General features: G+C 39.6%; 1 protein-coding gene across 6 annotated transcripts in view; it reads left to right on the top strand.

The window, feature by feature from the left end:
- The window catches only part of LOC139629823 (neuropilin-1a-like), a 177,891-nt gene that overhangs the window by 72,797 nt on the left and 82,163 nt on the right, over nucleotides 1–22,931 (top strand). Inside the window, exon 1 of one of the 6 annotated variants that reach the window (XM_071492706.1) lies at nucleotides 21,945–22,788. The exons of the other annotated variants lie outside the window; for them this stretch is intronic. Within the exon in view, the coding sequence (XP_071348807.1) occupies nucleotides 22,695–22,788 (94 nt within the window). The 5' untranslated portion in view covers nucleotides 21,945–22,694. Of the gene's footprint in view, nucleotides 1–21,944; nucleotides 22,789–22,931 lie in introns of those variants that run through there. 6 annotated transcript variants of the gene reach the window in all.

Below are 22,931 nucleotides of genomic sequence, written 5' to 3'. Positions count from 1 at the left end.
GACGGAAAGGTGTTGCAGGAAGTGTTTACACACACTGTGGACATACACACCTTGGACATTAAAATCTTCCTCACTTAAACATCAGGTCTTCCAGCAGAAATCAGCAGTTTCAGTGTTTCTTGAATCCAGCCGATGATGGACGAGTACCCAGAGGATCAACCCAATAAATTAGCGGAACAGCAGCCTAATCATGTTAGCGATACCCACAGACATCTGGTAAACACTTCAGCTGGAACCATGCAAATGAACTCTGGCATAATGGACGGCCAATTATGGATTTGACTGATGGGGCGAGCAGACGGGGGTTTGGTGCATTTGTGTGTTTGTGAGAGACATGGTGTGCAACTGGATTTTTATAAAAACAACATTCTCTAGGGATTGTGTATCTATCTAGGCACATATGTTTATATATACATACTGTACATACTTACTATATATGCTCTGTGTGCTTGGGTTTGGAAACTAAGGATTTGTGTGTGTGTGTGTGTGTGTGTGTGTGTGCATTTATATTCATTTATGTATTTTTGGCTGCAATTTGTGTGTTTCTCGCTTGCATTCCTATTTCCTTCATGCATGTCTGTGTTTATGCAAATGTCCATCCTTACATATATGTGATATGTTTATCCACACATTTGGTTCATTGTATAAATCTGCAGAGAGTCTTTGTGTGTGTTTCTGAGTGTGTGTGCACATGTGCGCTCCCCTGCGGATGTCTCGTCTGTGTGTGACAGCGTGACAAATTTACATTACAGAGCTCACCTGTTGACGGAGATAACTATCAATATTGCCATGGTAACTGTCACCCTGCTGTTCCCGATCCACAATGCCACAATGCAGAAACTGTGTGTGTGTGTGTGTGTGTGTGTGTGTGAGAGAGACAGAGGTGGGTGGGGGGGGTGTCTGTTGCTTGTGGGGGTTGGATGTTCTTTTCCAGAGGTATAGTCGGTGACACAGTGGGTAGGTGACAGGCATTACAGCCTTAGCCAGTGGTAAATAATACGGCCATGCTGCTAGTCCCTGTGCAGAAAAGCCTCTATATTTCTGAGTTGTTGCCTAGGAAACTAGGAGCAGAGAGTGGCCCTAATTTTGTGTTGGACTCCCTGAGACAGATGAGCTGTTCAGCATGTTGAGGAGGGCTGTTCATGTATGCGATGGATATAACTCAGACTGCGTAAACATATATGAAATATGTATGATATTTTATCTCTCACTAACTATTTTTGTGTGCAGCCTTCCTCAAGGAAGTCAGAGGTCAGCGGGCTGGATGGAAACATGCCAATTACACTGATAGTCAGTTTGTCTCCTCACTGCTGCTGCTGCCTTTTTATTGACTGCGACTTTATTCTCAGTTTAAATAATTAGTTGTTTTCCTAGCAAGTGCTTCTTGGCTTTTCAGCAAAATCTTGTTTACATGTAAATCAATTATAATTTAATTAACCCCAAATCTCCAACACACAAATTCATAAAACTGAAACTGAAAATGGGTCCACAATCTCTACATGCATATCTGAAAATAAATGGACAGTTTGAGGAAGAGTTAATCTATTCTGGGGTCTCATGTGCCATCAGAACCTCCTTTGAGCAAGGCACTAAGCTCTGGGCATTGAAACACAGCCAGAGATTCACAGATAAATTCCAACATCGCACCACAAACCAGAAGTGTCGTACAGACAGAGCATTGAGTAAAAGTATGGTAGCTGGGATGTGACAAAGTGGGGAGAATTATCTGGAGCACTGGCAGGTGTCAACCCATAATGCACCACAGGAGGGTGGGGTCTTGCATAGATAACAATAGATACAGTGTTTTGCAGCACATCATATACAATCAGTGTGTGCTGCTCTTAAAAGGTCTTTGCAGCATGAAAACATAACAGTGTTTTTTCCGTTTGTCTTATTAATGTACCGTATAGTGTTGAGAGATTAACCAATGAGCATGTTTATGTTCATGACAAAGAAATCGTAGAAATGATTAGGTTTTCCTGGTATCTGGGTTGTGTGATTGCACATGTTTATAACCTGGTTTCAGGGACCTGGATAAACCATTATCCTGAGAAAACACAACGTGCCAGCAGGAGAACCTGATAATGTGACATGTGAGCACGTTTCTGGTCGCTGGCTGCCTTGTGCACAGGTGTGTCCCCAACAAGTAGTTAGTAAAACAAAATGTATGATGGATGGTATCATGATGATCCAAATACTGACATGACAGTGGATTTGTAAAGGTGTGTTTTCCTGAAGGAAGGACATCCAGTATTTTTTCTTTATCTACCATTGTTTATTCAGGGAAGATTGACTGAGCATTAAGCTCTTTTCCAGCAATGACTTGAAATCACATTCACAGGCTAGAATGATATACAACTATGTTGTTAATAATAACAATAAGATAATGAAAAAGTCAAATAAAACAAATAACTAGCAGGCGTGTGTGGCAAAAATGGTATAAAGAAATAAAATGATGAAAAAGTCAAATAAACTTCAAACAAACAAATAAACAAGTCTGCCAAGAAGGATATCCAAACGGGTCTTTGCTTTTATAAATTGTTGTGTTGCTCTTATCTTCCATTACTGGTGATCAGCCGGAGAAGCCAAATCCTGCGGAGTGATTAATGTATCAGTGTGAGGCAGCAAGAAACCAAGCTTGGTTCATCCTCACCTTCTGTGAGTACAGACACAAAAATGCTTGGATATCCAGAATTCAAAGTAACATCTGCACCATGTAGACAATCAGATACCTGAATGATATTAGAATCATCACTACAGGGATGTGAATATCCAGGGTTCTCTATTTTCCATGTAGATATTATATTCAAGAAGTCTCAGAATCATGTGTGTAAACATACTGACTCTAAATTCTCTAAATAGAATAACATTTTTGTCCAAAGTAGTAAAAAAGACTGAAAGATGTCAGGATAATTAGATTTTCTGAAGAGTCAATATGTTGCCTGGGAGACAGTAATACACCGCCCAGTGTCTCATCTCCCACACTCAATAATTCATTTGCTTTGTACTCATTAACAAACGACCTTGGGAACTCTGAGCGTTTAAAGTGGCTCATCATTTGACTTTCCAAAATGTTAAACAGGTATACTTTGAGCACAGAGGGAAAAAAAAAAAAAAAAGATTCTGTTGGTAGACTCTATATATGGTCATTGAACAAATACAGCCTGGTTCTGCTGATGACAGTGTGACGACAACAACAAACAGGTCAGTAACATTAATAAAATCTTTCACTTTCTGTCTCAGTTTCCCTCGTTCTCACCGGCTCAATATCTTTCCGCCCCTCTTTCAGCGTCTTCCTCTCGGCCTCTCTGTCATGTGGTGGACAATAAATCAATAGTGTATCATTGAAGGAGACATCTGTGGGAAAGTGAGGAAAGAGGAGACCTCAGGGTGGAGAGAGGAGAGGGGCTGGGCTGTTGGATCCTCATATGAAGTCTGTCCCTCTCTCCCTCCCTAGGTCGCTCTCTCTCTGTGTGTGTGTGTGTGTGTGTGTGTGTGTGTGTGTGTGTGTGTGTGTGTGTGTGTGTGTGTGTGTGTGTGTGTGTGTGTGTGTGTGTGTGTGTGTGTGTGTGTGAGGGTGAACCATAAACTGCCTCAATAAGAGATGAGATAAAAATTTTACTGCTGTGTGTGTGTGTGTGTGTGTGTGTGTGTTTGTCACTGCATGTGTGACTCTGTGTTGTGATGTGAGCCAAAACTGTCAGACTGAGAGATGAGTTAAAAATTTTACCGCACCCTGTGTGTGTGTTTGTGTTTGTGTCTGTGTGTGTGTTTTAAAGACAGAAAAAGAAAAATGGGATGATGAAATGAAAGAGCACTTTCATATAAGCATGCATCCACACACACACAACTGTGTGTCCGTCCATCTGATGTCTCAGTCTCTGTTATTCTGTGTCTTTGATGGAAGGTGCGCTTCATTCATAATGTATCATGAAGGCGAGTGCATATAAAACATTACCAGACCCCATCAAATTCCAGACAGTAAACGGTCTGGCACCGGTCCCACTAGCACCGCCCAAGGCAGCCTTACACACACACACGCACACACACACACACACATACACATACAAAAACGTTCATGTGAACACACTCCCATGGGAGTAAACCAAAGTACTTGTATTCAAATATTGATCTGCAGGCTTCTGTTTCCAATTCAGACGCACTTATGAAATTCACTTAGAAATGTAGTTGAGAGACAGACAGTGGCCCAGGGTGACTGTCTGCAGCAGGAGCGGCAGAGATGTGTTGCTTGAAATGTGTATGTGTGTGTCTTTATACAGGTTCTTGCAACGTTATGACGTTTATTTTGTACCCAGAATTAGCATTGCTATGATGCTGCTGGTTGATTTTTATGCTGACATCTGCCGTATAGTCTCTTTGTTGGCAAGAGGTTTGCAGTTGTTTAACTTCCTCCACAGCTTCATGTGTTGTACAACTTTTGTCTATTTCCAGATGTTGAAGTCGTGTATATGTGGCTCTAATAACAGTGGTACTTGGTATCTGAAGATGTAGAACAATATCCTTTTTTTAATCATCTTTCTAAAACACAAGAGTAAAAGTGTAAGAACTTAATAACACTGCGTGTTTACCTGCTTAACCCAAGATACAAGCATTAGCATGCCGAGCTAACTAGCTCACTACCTGCAGCAGTAACCCACAGTTATTTCCAAAGGCAAGGAGCATGGCATTAACTAACAGGTAACAGGTTAAATAGATCAGAGTTTAGTTTGGTTTGATTTTCCAAACTCATGTGTTAATCCTCATCCTGAAATACTTTCCTCTTGTCTTGTAAAAGTGGAGCAAATGAAAAAATATTAATGCTAATAAAGCATCCATCTAATCCGTGTTGCTTTTCCTGCACCAAGCTTTCAAACCATCCAAGGCAACTAACATTTGCAAGTTGAATATTTCTTTCTAAAATACTGTACTGTATTACCAGGACCAACTACTGTAGGTCCATCCTACTGCACACAAACAATGCCAGTCTTTTATTTCATTGTTTTCATCAGCTGCATCGGACATGCAGCTTTAGCCTCAGTCTTTTAGGACGACATCATTTGTGAAGCCACCATGTGCATAATTTAGACTCTTTCACTGTCTTCTGGTTTCAAAACAAGTCAGATGAAAAAAGTAAAAAGTTTAACATTAACATTAGCTTACTGCTGATAAAACCTGTTAGCGACAGCCACCATTTCAAGTGACAAAATCCACAGGCGTGGGCTTGAGATGACAAGCCTGCTTTCATTTACCTATATGTGATATCAAAGACCCAGTGTACTGCACATTGTGAGCAGTGAATCTGCCACTGTCACTGTAAACTGCATAAGTGTGGCACAAGAACAGCGACAGTAACATGTTTGTTTCTCTGACTGTATCTTGAAAGAAGTCATGTTGGCATTTGTGAAGTGTGCTATGTCAGCCAAGTAGTATTAGTTGCATAAGTATAACTCTTCTTTAACCATAATGGAAATGCAACATGAGAATATTGTAGTAATAAATAATTTTGAAAATGTTGGCAGTAAATGGTCATAAATGTCTTATTTGAACGTAATCCAGGATCTTGCAGAGTTATCCAGTATCAACACTCCACTGCTGTGTGCGGGTGAAAGCTCACACATGAGCTTGAAGACATTTCATACAACTCAAACCACTGCATAGACATTCATCCCTCGGCAGACAGACACATGCCCCCCTGCCTTCAATACATTCTCTATTTGATCAATACTGCCAGGCAACCAGTGCACAAGTGACGAGGACAGCAGATAAACACATACGAAGTCAGTCATTAATAACAGCTATTCCAAGAGTCATAAAGGACATCTGGTAATGAAGCTTTAACTTCTCCACAGGGAATTAAAGAATCTAGCTTCGAGAGCTGTTTGCAGCTCACTGGCTTTGCATGAAGTCCTGCCAAGATCAGTGCAAGTATCCATTCAATAATTACTGGATTGTGATTGCCAGATTTGAATGCGAGAGAAATGTGACCTATTTTGCAAACTTTACCTCTAGATGAATGAGATTTGCACGAAGAGACCAAGCTGCTGAGTTTACATCATAACACATGCATGGATTGCTTGTATTTGCACCTTCTGAGCTGTACATGTGTTTTTGGGTTATGTTCCCTCCCACGCACAAGCTGACTAGATGTGTATGACGTATTGATGTATAGATTTATGTGTGTTTTCCCAAACTCTGTCACTGAAGAGAGTGAATGGTTGCTTTCATTCGTGTGTGTGTGTGTGTGTGTGTGTGTGTGTGTGTGTGTGTGTGTGTTAGTTGTGAGGACCATTTGCACTAACTACCGACTGGCCTGAAAACAATCGTCTGGTCAAACCAAATAATCAATGTGATGAATCAATGTGACAGTTTCTCTGTTGACAGACCATCTACCCTCTGAATGAGTCAATCTCTGCCTGTTTAGGCCTCAGAACCAAAAGATAACACCACAGTATATTAGGTGTCCCCTTGTTACCCCTCAGCAGGCTTTGTACAGAAGGATGTTCATATTGATGATGTCAAAGCACTGCAAAAAAAACTACACACTAGACGATGTCCTGATTAAAGAGGAGTGCTCTTAGTAGATGTAACTGTTGCTGTTTTCTGAACTATTCTGGAAAGAGTGGGTGGATCAGAGGTAAATTGTGTTAACTTCATTTTTTCAGTGACACTAAAGGTGTGGCTTCAATAACTGCTGGCTAGATGCTCCTCTGACTTCTCGCACCACCGTAACATTCATACTTTTTGTTTCTCAATTAAATATCTCAACAACTATTAAATGCATTCCTCCAAAACTAATGACATTACCATCAGCTTCATCTGTTGTTGTCTTTAAGTTGAAATAACAAATATCACATACTAACCTGCTAAATAAGGATGGTGAACATGGTAAACCATACACCAGATAAACATTAGCATGTTAGAATGTGTGACACATGGTTCAAAGCACCACTGATCTTGTTTCATCTTTGTGAACAAAATTTGGACTGAAAAATAATAATGCAACTTGTTTTGAAAATGCTTCTCTCAGTGTCTTAATGAGTTTACTATTTTTAATAAATACCATCACCCCAGTGTTTGTGCACTGCCAATAAAATGATGCAGCGGCCCTGGAATTAAACAGTTAATTAACCTTCTCATCACAGTGTCACTTTTAATTATTTTCCGGCTAAAATTAAAGTGTCTGGGTTTGATGTCTGAGATGGTTTCCAGATTTGTTTGTACTTTCTAAGAACCCCCCCCCCCCCCCCCCCCAGTATTTAACTGAAAAACTAAAACAATAGGTGGAGTGATCCATATTTTCTCAGTTTATTTGCTTCTAATTCAACTCACCATCTTTCGAGACTTTGCTTTAATCAAGTGGAAAGGTTTGAATGGCTTTTTTGGACTGATCGGTTGTTGTTCAAAGTAAATCTGCTGCAGAAATCTACATTTTCACACACATTGGTGGATTTTTCTTTTTTTAAAGACAAATATAAATGATACCAGATTAAACGACTTGCCAAGATGGATTATTTTTTTTCCCGCGGTGTGGTGGCTAGCTGATTTCAGAGCCCGTCTTCTGGAGGAGAACAAATCGGCTCCTTCATGGCCCAGTGAACCATCGACTCGGTAACCAGCAGAGTCCGTCAGATAGAAAAGATGCATGGTGCTTTAAACCATCACAGGCCTCTGCTCTCCTCTCCTCCTCCTCCCCTCCCTTTCAATCCCTCACGCATGGGCTTGAAACCACTGCTCCATGACACTGGGCATCACACGTAGAATAAAAATGAGGTGAGGCGGCTGGAAAATTGAACATGTTGTCAGGCCGCATTGGCTGTTTTCAGTGATTTAGGAGGTGCAGACCGCACTCGATTAGGGTCATTCATTTTGGGTAATGTAAATACAGTGATCGTGGGGTTGGTCATGTGAAGAGGGGGAATGTTTGCTGAGGTTATCGGTAATGGGAGTGTTACGGTGAGGTATTTTTTAAGATGGTGGTCAGTGGGTTTTCCGTATATAGACAAGGAAAATTATTACAGTGTAATATAACAGTAGTGGAAATATAACCATATACAAGTGGTAAATATGGTTCACGTGTAACATTTTGTTGGATGATTCCCACCAAAGCATGTCCTATCTGGAGTCCACACACTTACTTGATACATCGGGACTTAAAGCTTTTATGCTTTTATTTTTACATATTCAGCACCTAAATCTAATGTTAAAGGCAAACTTTAAAAAATAAGAGTCTGGTGACTAAAGGTGCAATAGAAATATCCTCCTCATCGGTAGAGCTCTTCTCTCTCTGCAGCCTCGCCACAGATGAAAACAAATATCAGCAGATTATCTTAATACGATGGCTGGCATGTGAGCGGCTTACACACAATCTTCGACTGGTCGCCTTGGTTTAACAGGAGAAAACAAATGAGTGTTCAAAAGCCCGTTTCCTGATACGAGAAATCAGACACAGCAGGCTGCACGTTCACTGTTTGTTCTTTACAGATGGGGAATATCAGCCATTGTTCTCGGGAATAAAGCCAAATGTTACTAATGCTTCAAAATGAGATTCTTGCCATGTAGAAATCACAAAGTTATGAACCCGTCTGTGAGAGTGCACTGCCTGACAAGAGATTTTACTTACTATTCAGACAAAGTTTTCTTTCAGTTTCTTAAATAATTGAGAGAATGCAGACAAAGTTCAGACCAGTGGAAGCTTCAGTGAAAGTCCATTAAATTAAAATACTTTGCAGAGCTTTCCCCCACTACACCATGTGGTATTCACCCAACGTTTTAGCTGTTTTGTCCTCATCAGGATGGGGTCTGCATGAGGTCATTTTAGGTTTCTTTATATCCAGTCCAACCAGTTGTTATGTGATTTCACAATGAATGAATCACAGTGAAGTTTCAGGGTTGCATTATAATTGCAAAATTCAGGCTTAATCTTAAAGGTTTAAGAGATAAATACAAATTAACGTGATGGGTGACATTTTAAGGATTTTCAAAATACAAACTAGCAACGTCCATATTCTGTAAGCTTAATGTTTCAAACTAAAACAGTATAATCAAATCTCTACCATCTGTTAATACCACAGATAACATTAGTCTATAGTTTACTTCAACTTTAGCTAAAGTTCATGTTCTTGTTTTATGGAAAGAAATGTAATCCAAACAATGGTTTCAAGTCCTTCAAGTTTTCCAAATCTTTTCCACTTTTCCCCAAAACCTTCCCAAAAAGCACCTTTCAGTTACATTATGTGATGATGCTTTTATCAGTTTGATCTCACTGTTTCTTGCTGGATGGACCAAAGTAAATGTATTTTGTCCAGTTTGTTTAAATTTTATATTTTTCAACACTTTTTCTAGAAAGGAGATAAGATTGAATACAACTTTATCCTCTCCATGATAGTGCAGCTCCCTAAAAATAATTATTATATATAATATTCAAAATGCAACTGTAAACATTATGTGCAAAACTATCTAAGAGGAAGGATTATTACAGTGTAGCTACATGTTGTATATAAACATACAGTACAAACATAGCAATAGTGCAAACAAGCTCTTAAAGATGGAACAGAAAATGGGTCCATCAACAAGAAAGAGCAAAAGCATCGTGTAGTGTGTGTGTGTGTGTGTGTGTGTGTGTGTGTGTGTGTGTGTGTGTGTGTGTGTGTGTGTGTGTGTGTGTGTGTGTGTGTGTGTGTGTGTTCTAGTGTATAAATGTCAAACATTTAATAGAAGGTGAATAATCACTGCACAGCAGGAGTAAACGTTCTGTAGGAATGTCTAATAAAACAACAGCCGGTGGCTGCGACTCGCTCTCCCTCACTAATTAACTGCTCAGGTCGTTAGAAGTCAACCGAGGCGACCTCGCTGCTCTGAGCCGACCTCGCTGCTCTGAGCCGACCTCTGACCCCTGATAGCCGCTATGCTGTAATTGCCATGTCGGCGTCTCGGGCTGGTTGGAGCATGTTTGAAAAGGTGATGTGCGGTAACGTCTTATCTGTCAAACACACACAAACAGATCTTTCTCTCAGACTTTCTCTGCACACTCAATATATAAGCTTGAAAACACACACACACACACAAACACACACACACACACACAAACACACACTCTTCCTCCATCACCGCCTTACAGCCCCCTGACTGCAGCTCCGGGTCACGGATCTCACTCTCTGTGACCTTTAGGCCATGATTATCTCACTTTCCCTTTTTGCTTTCATTTGTTACATTAGGCTCATTTTGATTCATTGAATTTACTTTTCCTTTTATGTTGAACCCTGGCTGATGATGCTGCTGCCAAGAAAGGTTTCTGGCACTGAATATGCAAAACATGGTGTGTATAGGGCTATAATTTAATTCGAGTTACTATTCATTATAATTCTTAGCTATTAATGTGAAATTAGGACTTAAATCTGTTCTGAAATCACTTTAAAAATCTTTTTAAGTTGTATTAGTTTGAATTTTTAACACATTGTGACATTATGCTCTAAAGATTTGCTGCATTCTAACTTCGGAAATTAAATCTTGGCTAAAGTGAATAATGTCAGTGGTAGTAGTGTCATTTTGTTAGTGAGTAGTTTTGGTTATTATTATATGTTGATATTTTTCTTTTTGTTTATTCATTTTAGTTACCTCATTGTATCAGAACTGAATATATCATTAAGTGTTTGTGACTAAATCAACAAGTCATCAGGGGAAAGAAATAATCCTCAGTTCGATTAGTTATTATTAGTTTAACAGTCAAATATTGTTCATCTGAACTGTGTGGTTGGATCAGTTTTGACTGACAGAGATGAAAACATTAGCAAACAATCCCTCAACTGTCAACACATTCAACTGAAATATGGCCTAACTCTGACTGAGCCATCAAAGTACATGACATAAGCTTTTTCCAGCTCAAACCCACCCACTTCAAACTAGTTATAAAAGCAGCGACAGAGCCAGAAATAGTAAAAACTACCATGTAAATAACAAAAACTGTTTTAAAAATTTTGTGTTGATGTCAGATTCCATCGCTCATAATAAAAAAACTATTTGAGAAAATAGTTTTTCAAGGTCTTTAAATGAACTGAAGTACACTAAAATGAATTAACTTAACTAAAAAAAATTCTGAAGTTACTCTCTGTGAAGTAGTTCAGATAATTATGAAATGAACCAGTCAGGTAATTAGAAAAGAAAAGAATTTAAAAAAGCATTGCCAAGAGTGGTTGTTCTTCCTGTGAAAAACAAACACCTGAAAATAGTTCACACAACAAGATAGTTTTAACAGTCTATAATATACTGTCCTCTTTCTCAGTTTGTGTCAATGTATGTTGCTATCATGCATAATCTTTGCATGTCAAATTGTATAACATTGTTGTACAATGTACCATAAAATGTACCAATATAATCCAATACGACCCCACAAACGGCACTCATTCTCCATTATACTGTCTTAAATACACAAACACACACACACACACACTGCCAGAGATGTGGGACGGTGTCTCTTCCCTGACAAGCAGCTCTTCATATCACTTGACAAAGTATCAGGGTTTCTAGAAGTGTCAGATTTTGGCTCTTGCACTTAAGCTTTCCTGCGTAGCTGCTCAGTGCCAGGCAGGGGCTTAGGCTAAATCGATGAGGACTGTGCCAAGAGAGAGAATGAAAGGGGGAAATTTCAAACAGCTGTCCCTAAAAAATAAAAGAGGCAAAGACCATTCTGTGCAGAAATGTGTGAAGACTGCGAGTGGTGTTATTTTCACTCAGAAACCTGATCTGGATACTGTAAGAGGATCAAAATCTCAGCCAAGTACTTTGTAAGGGACAGATTAGCAAACCAGTGCTGGAAAAGTTTGGCTCCTAAATAGAATATATTCTATATCATTTAAAGGAAAAATAAGAAAAAAAAATATTTGAACTGTATTAATATACTCAGGAGCTCTTTGTTAATCTCTAACTCAAACTTTTTCTTCGTTGGTGCTTTGCTGTGGCAGAAGCTGGAATTTCATGTATATTTTGTGACTCTCAACAAAACCCATGAATGTTTCACACATTTTAAACCATTAGTTAACCTTTAATCATATTTTAAACTTTAAGGTAAAATTAGGAAGCCACAAAACATAAAATGCCACTTGGGACAATTCTTAAAAAAGCTATAAATGAATTCCAGGTGAAAGGTGAAATGAAATCGAAAGGCAACTGATATGAAAAAGTAGTAGCACACTGTAAATAAGGTTGATGAAAACACTTATCAGTTCACACAGTGTGGGAATAAACTGTAAATATCAGGTCAAAAGTTACGTCTTACCATTTTTTAATGAACACAGAATATAAATGCTTGTAGCTTCACATTGAACCTGCTTTGCTGGAACTGTTGCGCGTTTGGCTCGATTTGATCTGATAAATTCTGACTCACTGTAATATTTCTGTTGTTGGATGGAAACCTTGTACGTGTGGCACTGTGGGCCTGCTGAGTAATGGAGCTGAAATCCTAGTGACAGGCAGAAAAGGTATGACTTTCAGCTGTCAGATATGACTCAGCATCTGATGTTACGGCTCTTTAGTTAAGGGACAAGTTGATGGAAATCTGATTTTTACGACAGCCCTGATATTCTCTGATTTGTTCTGCAATGGAAAATGTTGATGAGAAATCCTGAACTTGTTTCTGAGTTTTGTAACATTGGGAAGTTTCAGACTTTGTGCGAAGTTCACTCCCTGACAGAACAGATTTCAGACGTCAGAATCATTACCACAGGCCACTACAGGCTGTGCTGCTCTTTAAATACAAACTGCTGTGCTGCCCAGTAAACTAGCTGACAATGATCTTTATTTTCACTTGTTTTCTTTTATCCTCATGAGATGTAGTACTTGTTGTACATATTTGTTATAGTTTTTTCTGTTTACGTTCATAAATAATATTTTCTACTTTTCAGATTGTTTTCACCTTTGTTTCCAAACCTTACAAAGAAGAACAAAGAGTATTTGTGACATTATTATCAATTCATACTGTCAGCTATAATACAATTTTAAGGGAATGTTATGCTTAATAAGGTATTGATGTATTATGATATAAGTAATATTTACACTAGCATATAGTCTGTGGTATATGAAAATGTTTCCTCATCCAGGATAATGCTTTTCCATGGAGTTCAACAGGGTTCAACAGTTCAACACTTTTTACTTTTTACATAATTCTTTTAATGAAACATTTTTTCATAATGATGACTTTTGCGTATTATAGGTTTCTGTACAGTTTACCTTTATTTTCACACAAAACAAGGATGACTACTTCCCGGGTAATAACAGTATATGCAGTATATTCTGCCTAGTTGTGTTAAAGGGGCCATTTAATCAACTATTGGTGCCCTAGAGCTGAAGACTTTCAATATGGCTGCCAGGGGATGTGTAACCTCAGAGAGGAGACTGAAAGTTCGTATGGTTCTTTATGTTTGAGTTAAAAAACATGTTCCTATGTATATATACACCATATGGATGAGTGAAAAATGATTTATGTGAAGGAGCTGTCTGTCCTGTAAATCATTATATTTTGAGGATTTATATTGTAAGTGTACAGCAGGAGCAGCTCCCCTGTGTGTTTGATAACTTGTGGTTTCACAAGAATACTCATGATCTATCTTAATGTTATTTCCAGGAATCTAAAAAGCTGTTTGCCAAGTCCATGACGCAGTGACTGAGATGAGCTGGACTTTACTCAATCTTTTATTTACCACTAAAGCTGGACGATGGCTACACTGTCCTTTTTCAAATCACCTCCTTGATAATGACAGTAATTATCACAATCCGAGTCCTCAAACAAGGCGTTTTTGGCCAACGTTGTCCATTTCAACACCCAATCCAGAACCTCATCATTAGGTCCTTTGGGAGGTGTAACTGGCAAGGCCACTGCAGAGCAGGGCTCAATGAGTGTGTGTGTGTGAGTCTAAGTGTGTTTTAGTGTGTGTGTGTGAGAGAGAGAGAGAGAGAGAGAGAGAGAGAGCACAAAAGCTTGGTCTGGGTTCCAGAGTGGGAACCAGAGAAGGCTGCCTGGATCAGCGCCAGGCTGTGAGATCCTATCAGCGATGCCATGACCTAGTGCAGTGTTGAAATATCTTTTCAGAAAGTGTGTATTTTGTGTGTGTATCTGTGCAGGCGTCTGCGTATGTGTGTGTGTGCAGTAAGATTGGATGACAAATGCAGTTTAGAGCTATGAGCGTGTTTTGATTTATTGTTATAAGGTGAGCTTTGTAAAGCTGAGTGGGGCTGAGGGGGGAGTACAACTGATATGCATCTGTACTTATACACATGAATGCATGTTTTTGTGATGACGTCATCTATTTGATGATGGATGCACTCAGGCCTGCATGTACTGTACGTGCCTACATGTTTCATTGCATGTGTGTATATCTTTGCACAAGTATTGGCTTTTGTTTGTATTGTATGTCTGTACTCTTGCAGGCATGAGTGTTCTTTAAGACAGATGGAAAGGTATTTATCCCAAAAAGCCAAATACACTCAGTATACATAGTAAAATAAACATAATAAAGATGTTATAAAAATGTAGATAATTATATACATTACTGTAGCAATAAACTAAAAAATATACATTACTGTAACAATATTGAATTAAAAGATATATGTAATATGTAGAAGGAAGAAAAATTGCAAATGACAGCACAATAAATGAGTGAAAGGTTATCATGTTACAAATTATACACCAGGGGTAGTTTGAGCTTTTTTCATTACGGGTCTGCAAGCACCAACGTAAATAAGTAAGTCACTTAGCTGTCCATAGCAGTATAAAACTTAATACCTTCATTGCACCCTCATAGTTTCAATTTATAACTACACACATCCAACAAGACACTATGGTGGCGTGACCTAATGGGAGACCTGTTTAACCGCAACCTGAGCCCAGGACCTGGACACAACGGGTGGAACTGGCAGATGTTGACTGATCCAGGAGTTGATTGGTCAATCAATCCAGTATACGCAACAAAGCTTTAGTGCTGAACTGCAGGAGAATAAACATGCATGTTTTTGTTTGTCTGTTGAGAACATTAGTAGCCAAAGTGAAAGTGTACAAAGAGGTGCCTCTGTGTCACAATATGACAATATTACCATGAACAAACTGTAGCAAGAGGTGCATCAGTATCACCATATTGCAAATGTTATAAAGTACAAGTACAGAAATGTGGAGTATTTAGAATTCAATGAACTGTTTTAAAGTAGCAGAAATGATGAGCAACAGCAATGGATTGACTGTGAGGTATATGATAAAGGCAATAGTTTATTGATGACAGTGTCCAGCAGAGGACTTATCCAGATCAATGGTAACTAATACAGCTTCATGTATATGTAACCTTAAAACATGCTTGTATTTGTGAATGCATCCTGTAAAGAATGTATGTTTTTGTTCATATATAAGTGCATAATAATAGGATACATATAAGCCCAGTGTTAGCCTCCATGTAGCTGCTGTTGCTCTCAGCCCACCACCACAGCCTAATGGATCCCTGTCAGTGTCTCCTGTAATTACTGAGATATGACTGTGTCATTATAGAAATACCGCCCCTCCTCCATCATTCCATCGCCATTAGATGCATGTGTGTGCATGTGAGTGGGTGTGTGTGCTTCTGGTCAAGCATGCACATAAACTTTAAACTGAAAGTGCGTATCCTTGTATATCTGCACGGATTCGTGCAAAGCAGTAGAATGTAGAGGTAGGTTATCATTGTGAATACAACGAAACAATAGGCCTACAATGCTTTTGAGGCTGCTGCTGCTACACACAAGTCTGTAAAATGGGCGTAGAGAGCGAAAGACCCACCCTCTCCATCTCCACTAGCATCAGTTCCACTTCCCTTTTTTATCTCAGCAGGTTTTCTCAAAAGGAAACTGGTTCTTCTGAAATGTTTCTAGAGTTTTCTGTCTGTTACAAGATAATTACTTCTCTGCTGTTACACTGGCAGTGTCGAGGAAATTTGAAACTTTAACTTGTAAAGCTACAAGCTACTGTTCAGTGGAGGTACTGAAGCTAAAGCGGCAGTAACATAGCGAGCAGTACCACAAGCTACTCAAAAAAATCAGCTTAAAGGAGCTATTTGTACAATGTATTGTGGCTACATAGCTAGCATTAGCATCAACTGCTGTTTACTTACCAGTCACACCAAGACCTTCAGCTATGCATTTGCATTGCATTTACAAGACATGAGGTTATAATATCAATATAATTATGATATGCTCTCCAAACAGTGTTACTTCTTCAAGGTAGACTGGAGGCTACAGTGACTCGGTATCAGAAAGTGACAAGATGATCCAGCTGCACTGGGGCTAGCTGGTTAGCATGCTAACTTCAGAAGAAGAAGTAGAATCAGAACAAGAGCTTTCCACCAATGGAGAAAGCTCTTGATGAGTAAAGGAATAAAGTTTGATGCTGATCTCACAACATTTCTTCAGGACTGTTACGGAAACAGCTGTTTATGCTACCATTGGCTATATAGCAATAGCAAAACTTACAAATAGCTCCTTTAACACAGTAAAGCCACTTCAGACAGGGAGGGACCAGCATCATCAGCTCCCACCTTGCCGTCCTTGAGAACAGTTGACTGTTCCGCACTCTGTCATGCAGAATCGGCGGGATGCAGCATAATCTTATGAGCTTTATTTTACTTCAGGTTATAATTTCTTTAGCTCCCATGAGGCTTTGATGGTGAACCAGTAAGATTGATAGTTGACACTAACAAAATAAGTATAGAATAAAGACACAAAACTCTTTATGTAAAATTTCACCTCAGTAAAAGAGTAAAGGATAAAAATCCTACAGTTGCTGGTTCTTGAAGAATTTTTCTTTGCTCTAAATTCACCCTTTGTTTTATTTTAGCAACACACGCTAATTAGATTTTAGGATTTTAATCAAATTAATTTGGTATTTCTCATTGAATTGCTCATTTGGAGTCTCTCCTCTTCTATATGCAGGCTTTTTTATTTTTGACTGTTCAAGAGACAACCTAATATTTTCTAACATAGTTTCTCACCTTTGTATTGGTGATTCAACCAGGAGAGATTTATACCCAACCAAGCTTTGGAAGTGTTCCAACTGACGGTCACCTAACACTGTTGATGGGAATGTAAACAGGACTTTTATTTCTGGAACTCTCAACACCCAAAATAATTCATTACAACCTTTTTACTATCAAGCTTAACGCGTGAAAAGGATCAAAATACAAGAGGAGCATCTGTAGTTCAGAAAATTGCTGTTTCACAAAAACACCAGTTGTTTGATATGGAACTTACAAGGAAAAGCAGCTCTTGTCTGGGAATCTTGATGCTGTATATCAAGAATATATCAAAATATCATCACAAATATCAAACATGGCTGCACCTTTGAAAGCTCCCTCAACACATACAGCACTCTCCCTATCTCACTGCCCCTCCTCTCGCAATCACTCACATGCTAAAATTCCCCTCAACACAAACACATTCCCCATAATTAATGGACATGAACTAGCATTAGAGTGATTTATTGGGCTGTTATCGGCCTTTTATTAAACCCTGATTAATGGCTCTGAGTAGGTGCAAGTACTTTGCATGAAAATGGAAAAATATCAAGATGTTGAATAGTTGAAAATATTAGGTCTCAACCACGTCAATACAGAAGAAAACTATTGTCGTCAGCCTTTAAAAGCTCAGATCTGTTATCGTAACACAAACACACACCAGGTTCTATTCTCACTCCACAATTTGCGTCACCAGCATGTACAGTACTTTGCCACTGATGCTATTTCAGTCATGCTTGGCAGTGTTATGAGTGTGTCGTGCAGCCAAAGACTTTTTTATTGTCTCCACTCCGACGCATGCAAGTGCAGTAAATAATCTGAGGACCAAATCTAGATTCTCAATGAAAATCATACTTGAACGCTGACTGGAAACATTAAAGTCTGTTATGATCTTTGGATGGTAATCCAAAGTGTTTCTGAGAAGCAAGTCATGTGAGCCTGCCAGACCCACTCAGCTGCTCATTTGCTGATCTCCTATGTCACTCAATCACTCTCTCTACTCACTCTCGCTTTCACTCACTCACTTCAACATCCTCTCTGTTTATGTTCACATTCTCACACACATTGTATTTGTCTTTCATTCAAGCATGACAGACTTTTTTTTATCCTTTTCTTTGTGTGATTATGTTCAAGCAGATGAATGTAGTTAAAGTCTAAGAACTGTGCTAGGGGCTTCTCCAGTGTTTTGCAAAATCTTGTAGTTTACAGCATTTGACAGGCTTTGATTAAGCAAAGTCAAACCAATAGTCAGTGCAACATATTTTTACAAAGGAGCCAACTCAATCAAATAGCAGCTCCATGCGTTGAAGGGGTTTCAGTAGGTTGTTGTTGACGTCCGTCTGAAATTCCAGTGGTATTAACTTTTATAGTCCAGCTGCTGGCCTGTCAGTTAGTAACCGCTGCTGTTACTGCTGTTTTCAGGGTTGGTGTAGTGGCAGGACATTTCTTTTGTTTTGCAAAAGAAATTATTCAGATTTCTCTTTGTTATGGTCACAAGTTGAAAGTCACTAAAACGGTAAGCTGTGTCATTTCACAATACAACCTTGTTTGATTCAGATTGACAGTTTTTTGGATATTAAACAGAGGGACTTTTGGCTAGGTTGCGCTCAAAGGAAGTTGACATCCTTAAAGCACTGAAAAGCTCCAGTGGTTCACACAGCAGGAGCTGAGGACCCAGGGTGTGTCAAGAAAAGGGCCCCTCAAGAGTTGTTCATTTGCATCCTTTTAGATGAGTATACATTTTCAAAGGTCCCGTATGTTACACATTCACGTTTTATTTGAAGTGTTGATATCCATATATTTGAGGTTTTAAGAACCAAAAGCCATCTCAATGTAGTTCTACATCTCCTCTCTCAGGAGCTCTCGCAACAACAGGTCAGTGAGATCAGAAGATCTGATCTCAATCATCTGATTCACGTAAATACTCTAGGGAGAAACTAAATCCTGCAAGGTTGGATGGTGGGTCCAGGTGGGTGGGGCTTGGGGCATGGCTGAGAGCAGTGACTGCTTTTTTTTGTGACATCACAAAGTTCCAGAAGCCCTGACGGCTCATTTTAAGGCTCAGTTTCTGAATACAGGCTGTGTGCATTTCTCTGTGGACTGAGGCTTTAATACTTTCACAGTATTAATATAGAACCTAGACCTGCTTTATAATCAAAAAACACATGGACACCTACCTTTATACAATATGGGACCCTTAATAACATTTCAGTATAATAATAGTGTTGTGTTGTGAAACATCTGAGATGGACCTCACCTGCCAGGATCAGTTTAGAAACTGCTGTTTTATCTTGCCCAAAGGCACTTTGGCAGGCTGGGTGCTTGCTTCTAAGACAGAGTTTGCATCTGAGTGTTGCATCACCATCTCTGTTCACCACATGCTCACTACACTGCTAAAATTACACTGAAACACATGCTCACTTCCCCAAAACATACAAATGGATTTACACTGATGGTGCTACTTGTATGTTTTGCAGTCAGTGTTTTGGAGTACAAATATCACAAACTAGTCTTCTTGGTTAATTCATACTTGTGCACCCAGTGTAAATAAAGTAGTGTGTAAGTGAGTTAGTGAGTGAGTGAGTCTCTAAAGTCCTGTATGTCACTGTTACCACAGATGTACGCTCTGCTCCCCTAAATGTATATTTCTGCTTAAATATTTAGGTATTTTCAGTTTGTATTCAGCCTAATTGTGAATGCATTTCACCACTATTAACTTTCCCTGTTTAAATCTTCCCCTGAGATGCCGGCATTAATCTGAGCAACTGCTGAAGTGATCAAACTGCAGACAGCAGCTGACATTCAAGGAAACTAAACACTTCTTGTTTGCAAAGAGCAGAACACAACACAAGTTTTGTTAATGCATACAGCTATAATGAATTGCACTGCATTAGTACAGCGCGGTGAGCAATTAGCAGCTCTTATAAGTGTCTGATAATCACATTTTTATCTTTATTTATCCAGGGAAGGTGTGCTGACCAAGCAAGCTCTCATTAATTACATGCAGTGAAAGATGCAGTCTTCTGCTGTTTACCCCAGAGAAGCTCCAGCAGGGCCTCATGCAGGATTTTAGAAACACTAAGGTCATGAGTCCAACTTTCCCCATTCATCTTCATGTCATATTTTTGATGCCACAGAAAAAGCCAGAAAAGTTTGGTTACATTTTTGTCATTTTATCCATTTATTTAACAGTTTGATTATATTCTGTGTAAGTTTTGTTCTGCTCTGTTATTTCCTAAATGATAAATGTCTAAATGCTGTTTCAAAGTCTGGACTGCCACTATATAATACTGGTAGACAAATTTATCATATTTCAAGTTTTCCCATAAAACAGAAACATTTAGTTATTTTGTCTAAAAAAAATTATAAACGCCCCCATTTGTGTGGCATTAGTGTAAACTGCTGATCAGGTTGTTGTTGTGTCTTCAGTTTGAGGAAAACTAGTCAATAGTTGTTTACTGAACCAGATTATCAGTGCACCACAGATTTGACCTAGAAGCCACAAGTCCTCCAGACTAAACGACCGCAGGTTGTTTGTATCTATCCTCCGTCATGACCCTTAGGAGCTGGACCTTCACTGTCATTGTAACAATAAAAAACAGTCACAGTTTGGTTCAGTTAGGCTCAGGCACAAAAGCTGTTTGGTTATCTTTAGGAAAGTAAGGTTAAGGTTAAGATTAGAGGAACTTTGTCATCATGGTTGCAGTAGCAAACATGCGGTTGAGGTTGTGCGACAGTCGTGGATGAAAGAAACAACAGCTTCGTTTTCACACAGGAAACAAAGAGCAGGTGTCCCGTGTGAAGGGTCTGCGTTTTGTTGATTCGTCCCTCCACCCCAACCTCCCCCTCCTCATGTGGAACTTGTCACACTTTATACATCACCTGACTTCCTGCTTTGCTCCCATAGCAATTACTACAGCCACTAGAGGTTGTCTAACAGTAAAACACAACGAGGGGATGGAATAAATGGCTTTTTTACAGGACGGTCTCTCACATTCCTCATGCTGTGCAATGCTCTGTGATTTTAATCATGTCACTTTAATACTTATTTATATATATATATATATATATATATATATATGTGTGTGTATATATATATATATATATATATATATATATATATCAAATACTACTATTCATGTTCCTGTGGTCTGCAGTGGACTCTGATAATGGAGAATGGTGCTGGGATCGGAAACACCACCTGCTAAAATGACATTCTTCTGTCAGAGCTGCCATTTTTGCTCCAAAGTGGACAATCACACAGTGAAGAGATCAGACAACTCCGTCCTCCTCCACCACCATGTGATGCAGAGACCAACCAATGTTGTGATCTTGGTATCAATATTTTTTTCTTCACACATAAAACAACAGCAGTATGTCACAAGTTCAGACACATTCTACAGGGGAGAAAGGTATTCTGGGAAATGTAAGAAACCAGTGACACTGTTATGAGGTTTATGCTCTAATGCGGTTAACAGTCACACAGTCACAGTCTGATTTCACATTAGTGTCTGACTTGTGCATGAAGTGCATATGTTTAAGAATATTCAGTGTATAATCAATATTTAACAAATGGAATAAAAGACACTTCACCTCTTCTATCATACTTCACCAGTGCGACTGAAAAGAATATTGATTCTTTGTTTATGTGAAAATGAATGAATGATGTGTCAGTGATCAGGATTCTTCATATTCATTTTGAAACGTGTCGCTTAAATTCCGTCTTCGACACAAACGAGTCGGTGAGATGTGTCATTTAACCTTTAAAGTTAAACATGCTTTGTTGTTTTCTGACTGATTCCTTCTAAAGCAGCATTTGTGTGTTTCCACATGAGGAGGATCCTGCATGTGCCTCCAAACGGGAACATTTTTACGCTTACATCAACGAGACGATGTGATCGGGCTGATGAGCGGATTTGTTCGGCGGGACAAACTCTGAGAAAGACAACATTTTGACAGATCAGACGTGGATTCGCGCCGGCTCGGTGGACACTGCCCACTCCTCGCCGCCAGACCCACATGCCAGCGTGCGTTTGCGTGCGCAGTCTTTCTGCTCCAGCCCTGCGTGCGTCGGGAGCGCACAGAGGGCGCACCGGTGTCAGTTTGCTCCAGCCTCTTGTAGCGGTCGGTCGCTGCCGCTTGCGCGAAGTGGCGTCTGCAAGAGCAGGAATTTGGGGAGTGGAAATTCCGCTGTTACTTTCACGGCTCGCGTCGTGTCCCTGACATTTTCCGCTGTGACGGCGAAGTGAGCAGAGAGGAGCTGAAACACGGAGCGCAGAGCTGCCTTTCACTGACCAACCGGCTGACCAGTCATTTCTCTTTTCCGTTTTCCACTTGGAAGTACGTGTGTCGCTCCTGTTTGGTGTCAGAAGTGAGAGGTTTGATGAAGAATCGAGGGCGCGCAGCTGCCACTTTTGGCGAACGGATTTTTCCTTTTTGATTCTTCATCTTTTTCCTCTTGATTTGGATTATTTTCATTTTTTTCCAGGAGATGTCAAGTTGCTCCCTGGCAGACGCAGGGATGTGGTGCTGAAGCTCGCAGGATGCTGGAGACCCCGCAACAACCAGATCTCTTACTTTGAGACAATTTTCGGTTATTTTTCTCATTTGGACGTAAACCCACCCGGGCGTTTTTCTGCCGCCTCCGTGTGTCTATTTTCTTTTTTCTTTTACAGTATGTCTGTGTTGCACAATCTCATAAGGATGCGCTGTGGATTGCTATTGTTCCTTTTCACCCAAGTCGTCTTGGTTGCTTCGTTGACTCAGACTGGTAGGTGCTGACTGACTGTATGAATACATGTGGCTTGACAACAGGCTGACTGACACTGATCCATTTTGCATCATTTTGCACCTTTGTTGCCTCTCACCTGTTATTCCTCGGCTCCCCCTTTGAGAGCACGTCTGCAGGGATTC

This window comes from Trachinotus anak, unplaced genomic scaffold, assembly GCF_046630095.1.
Source record: "Trachinotus anak isolate AG129_WGS33_773 ecotype Australia unplaced genomic scaffold, CSIRO_AGI_Tana_v1 ptg000012l, whole genome shotgun sequence".
Lineage (NCBI taxonomy): Eukaryota > Metazoa > Chordata > Actinopteri > Carangiformes > Carangidae > Trachinotus > Trachinotus anak.
This window is presented reverse-complemented; position numbering and strand designations above follow the sequence as displayed.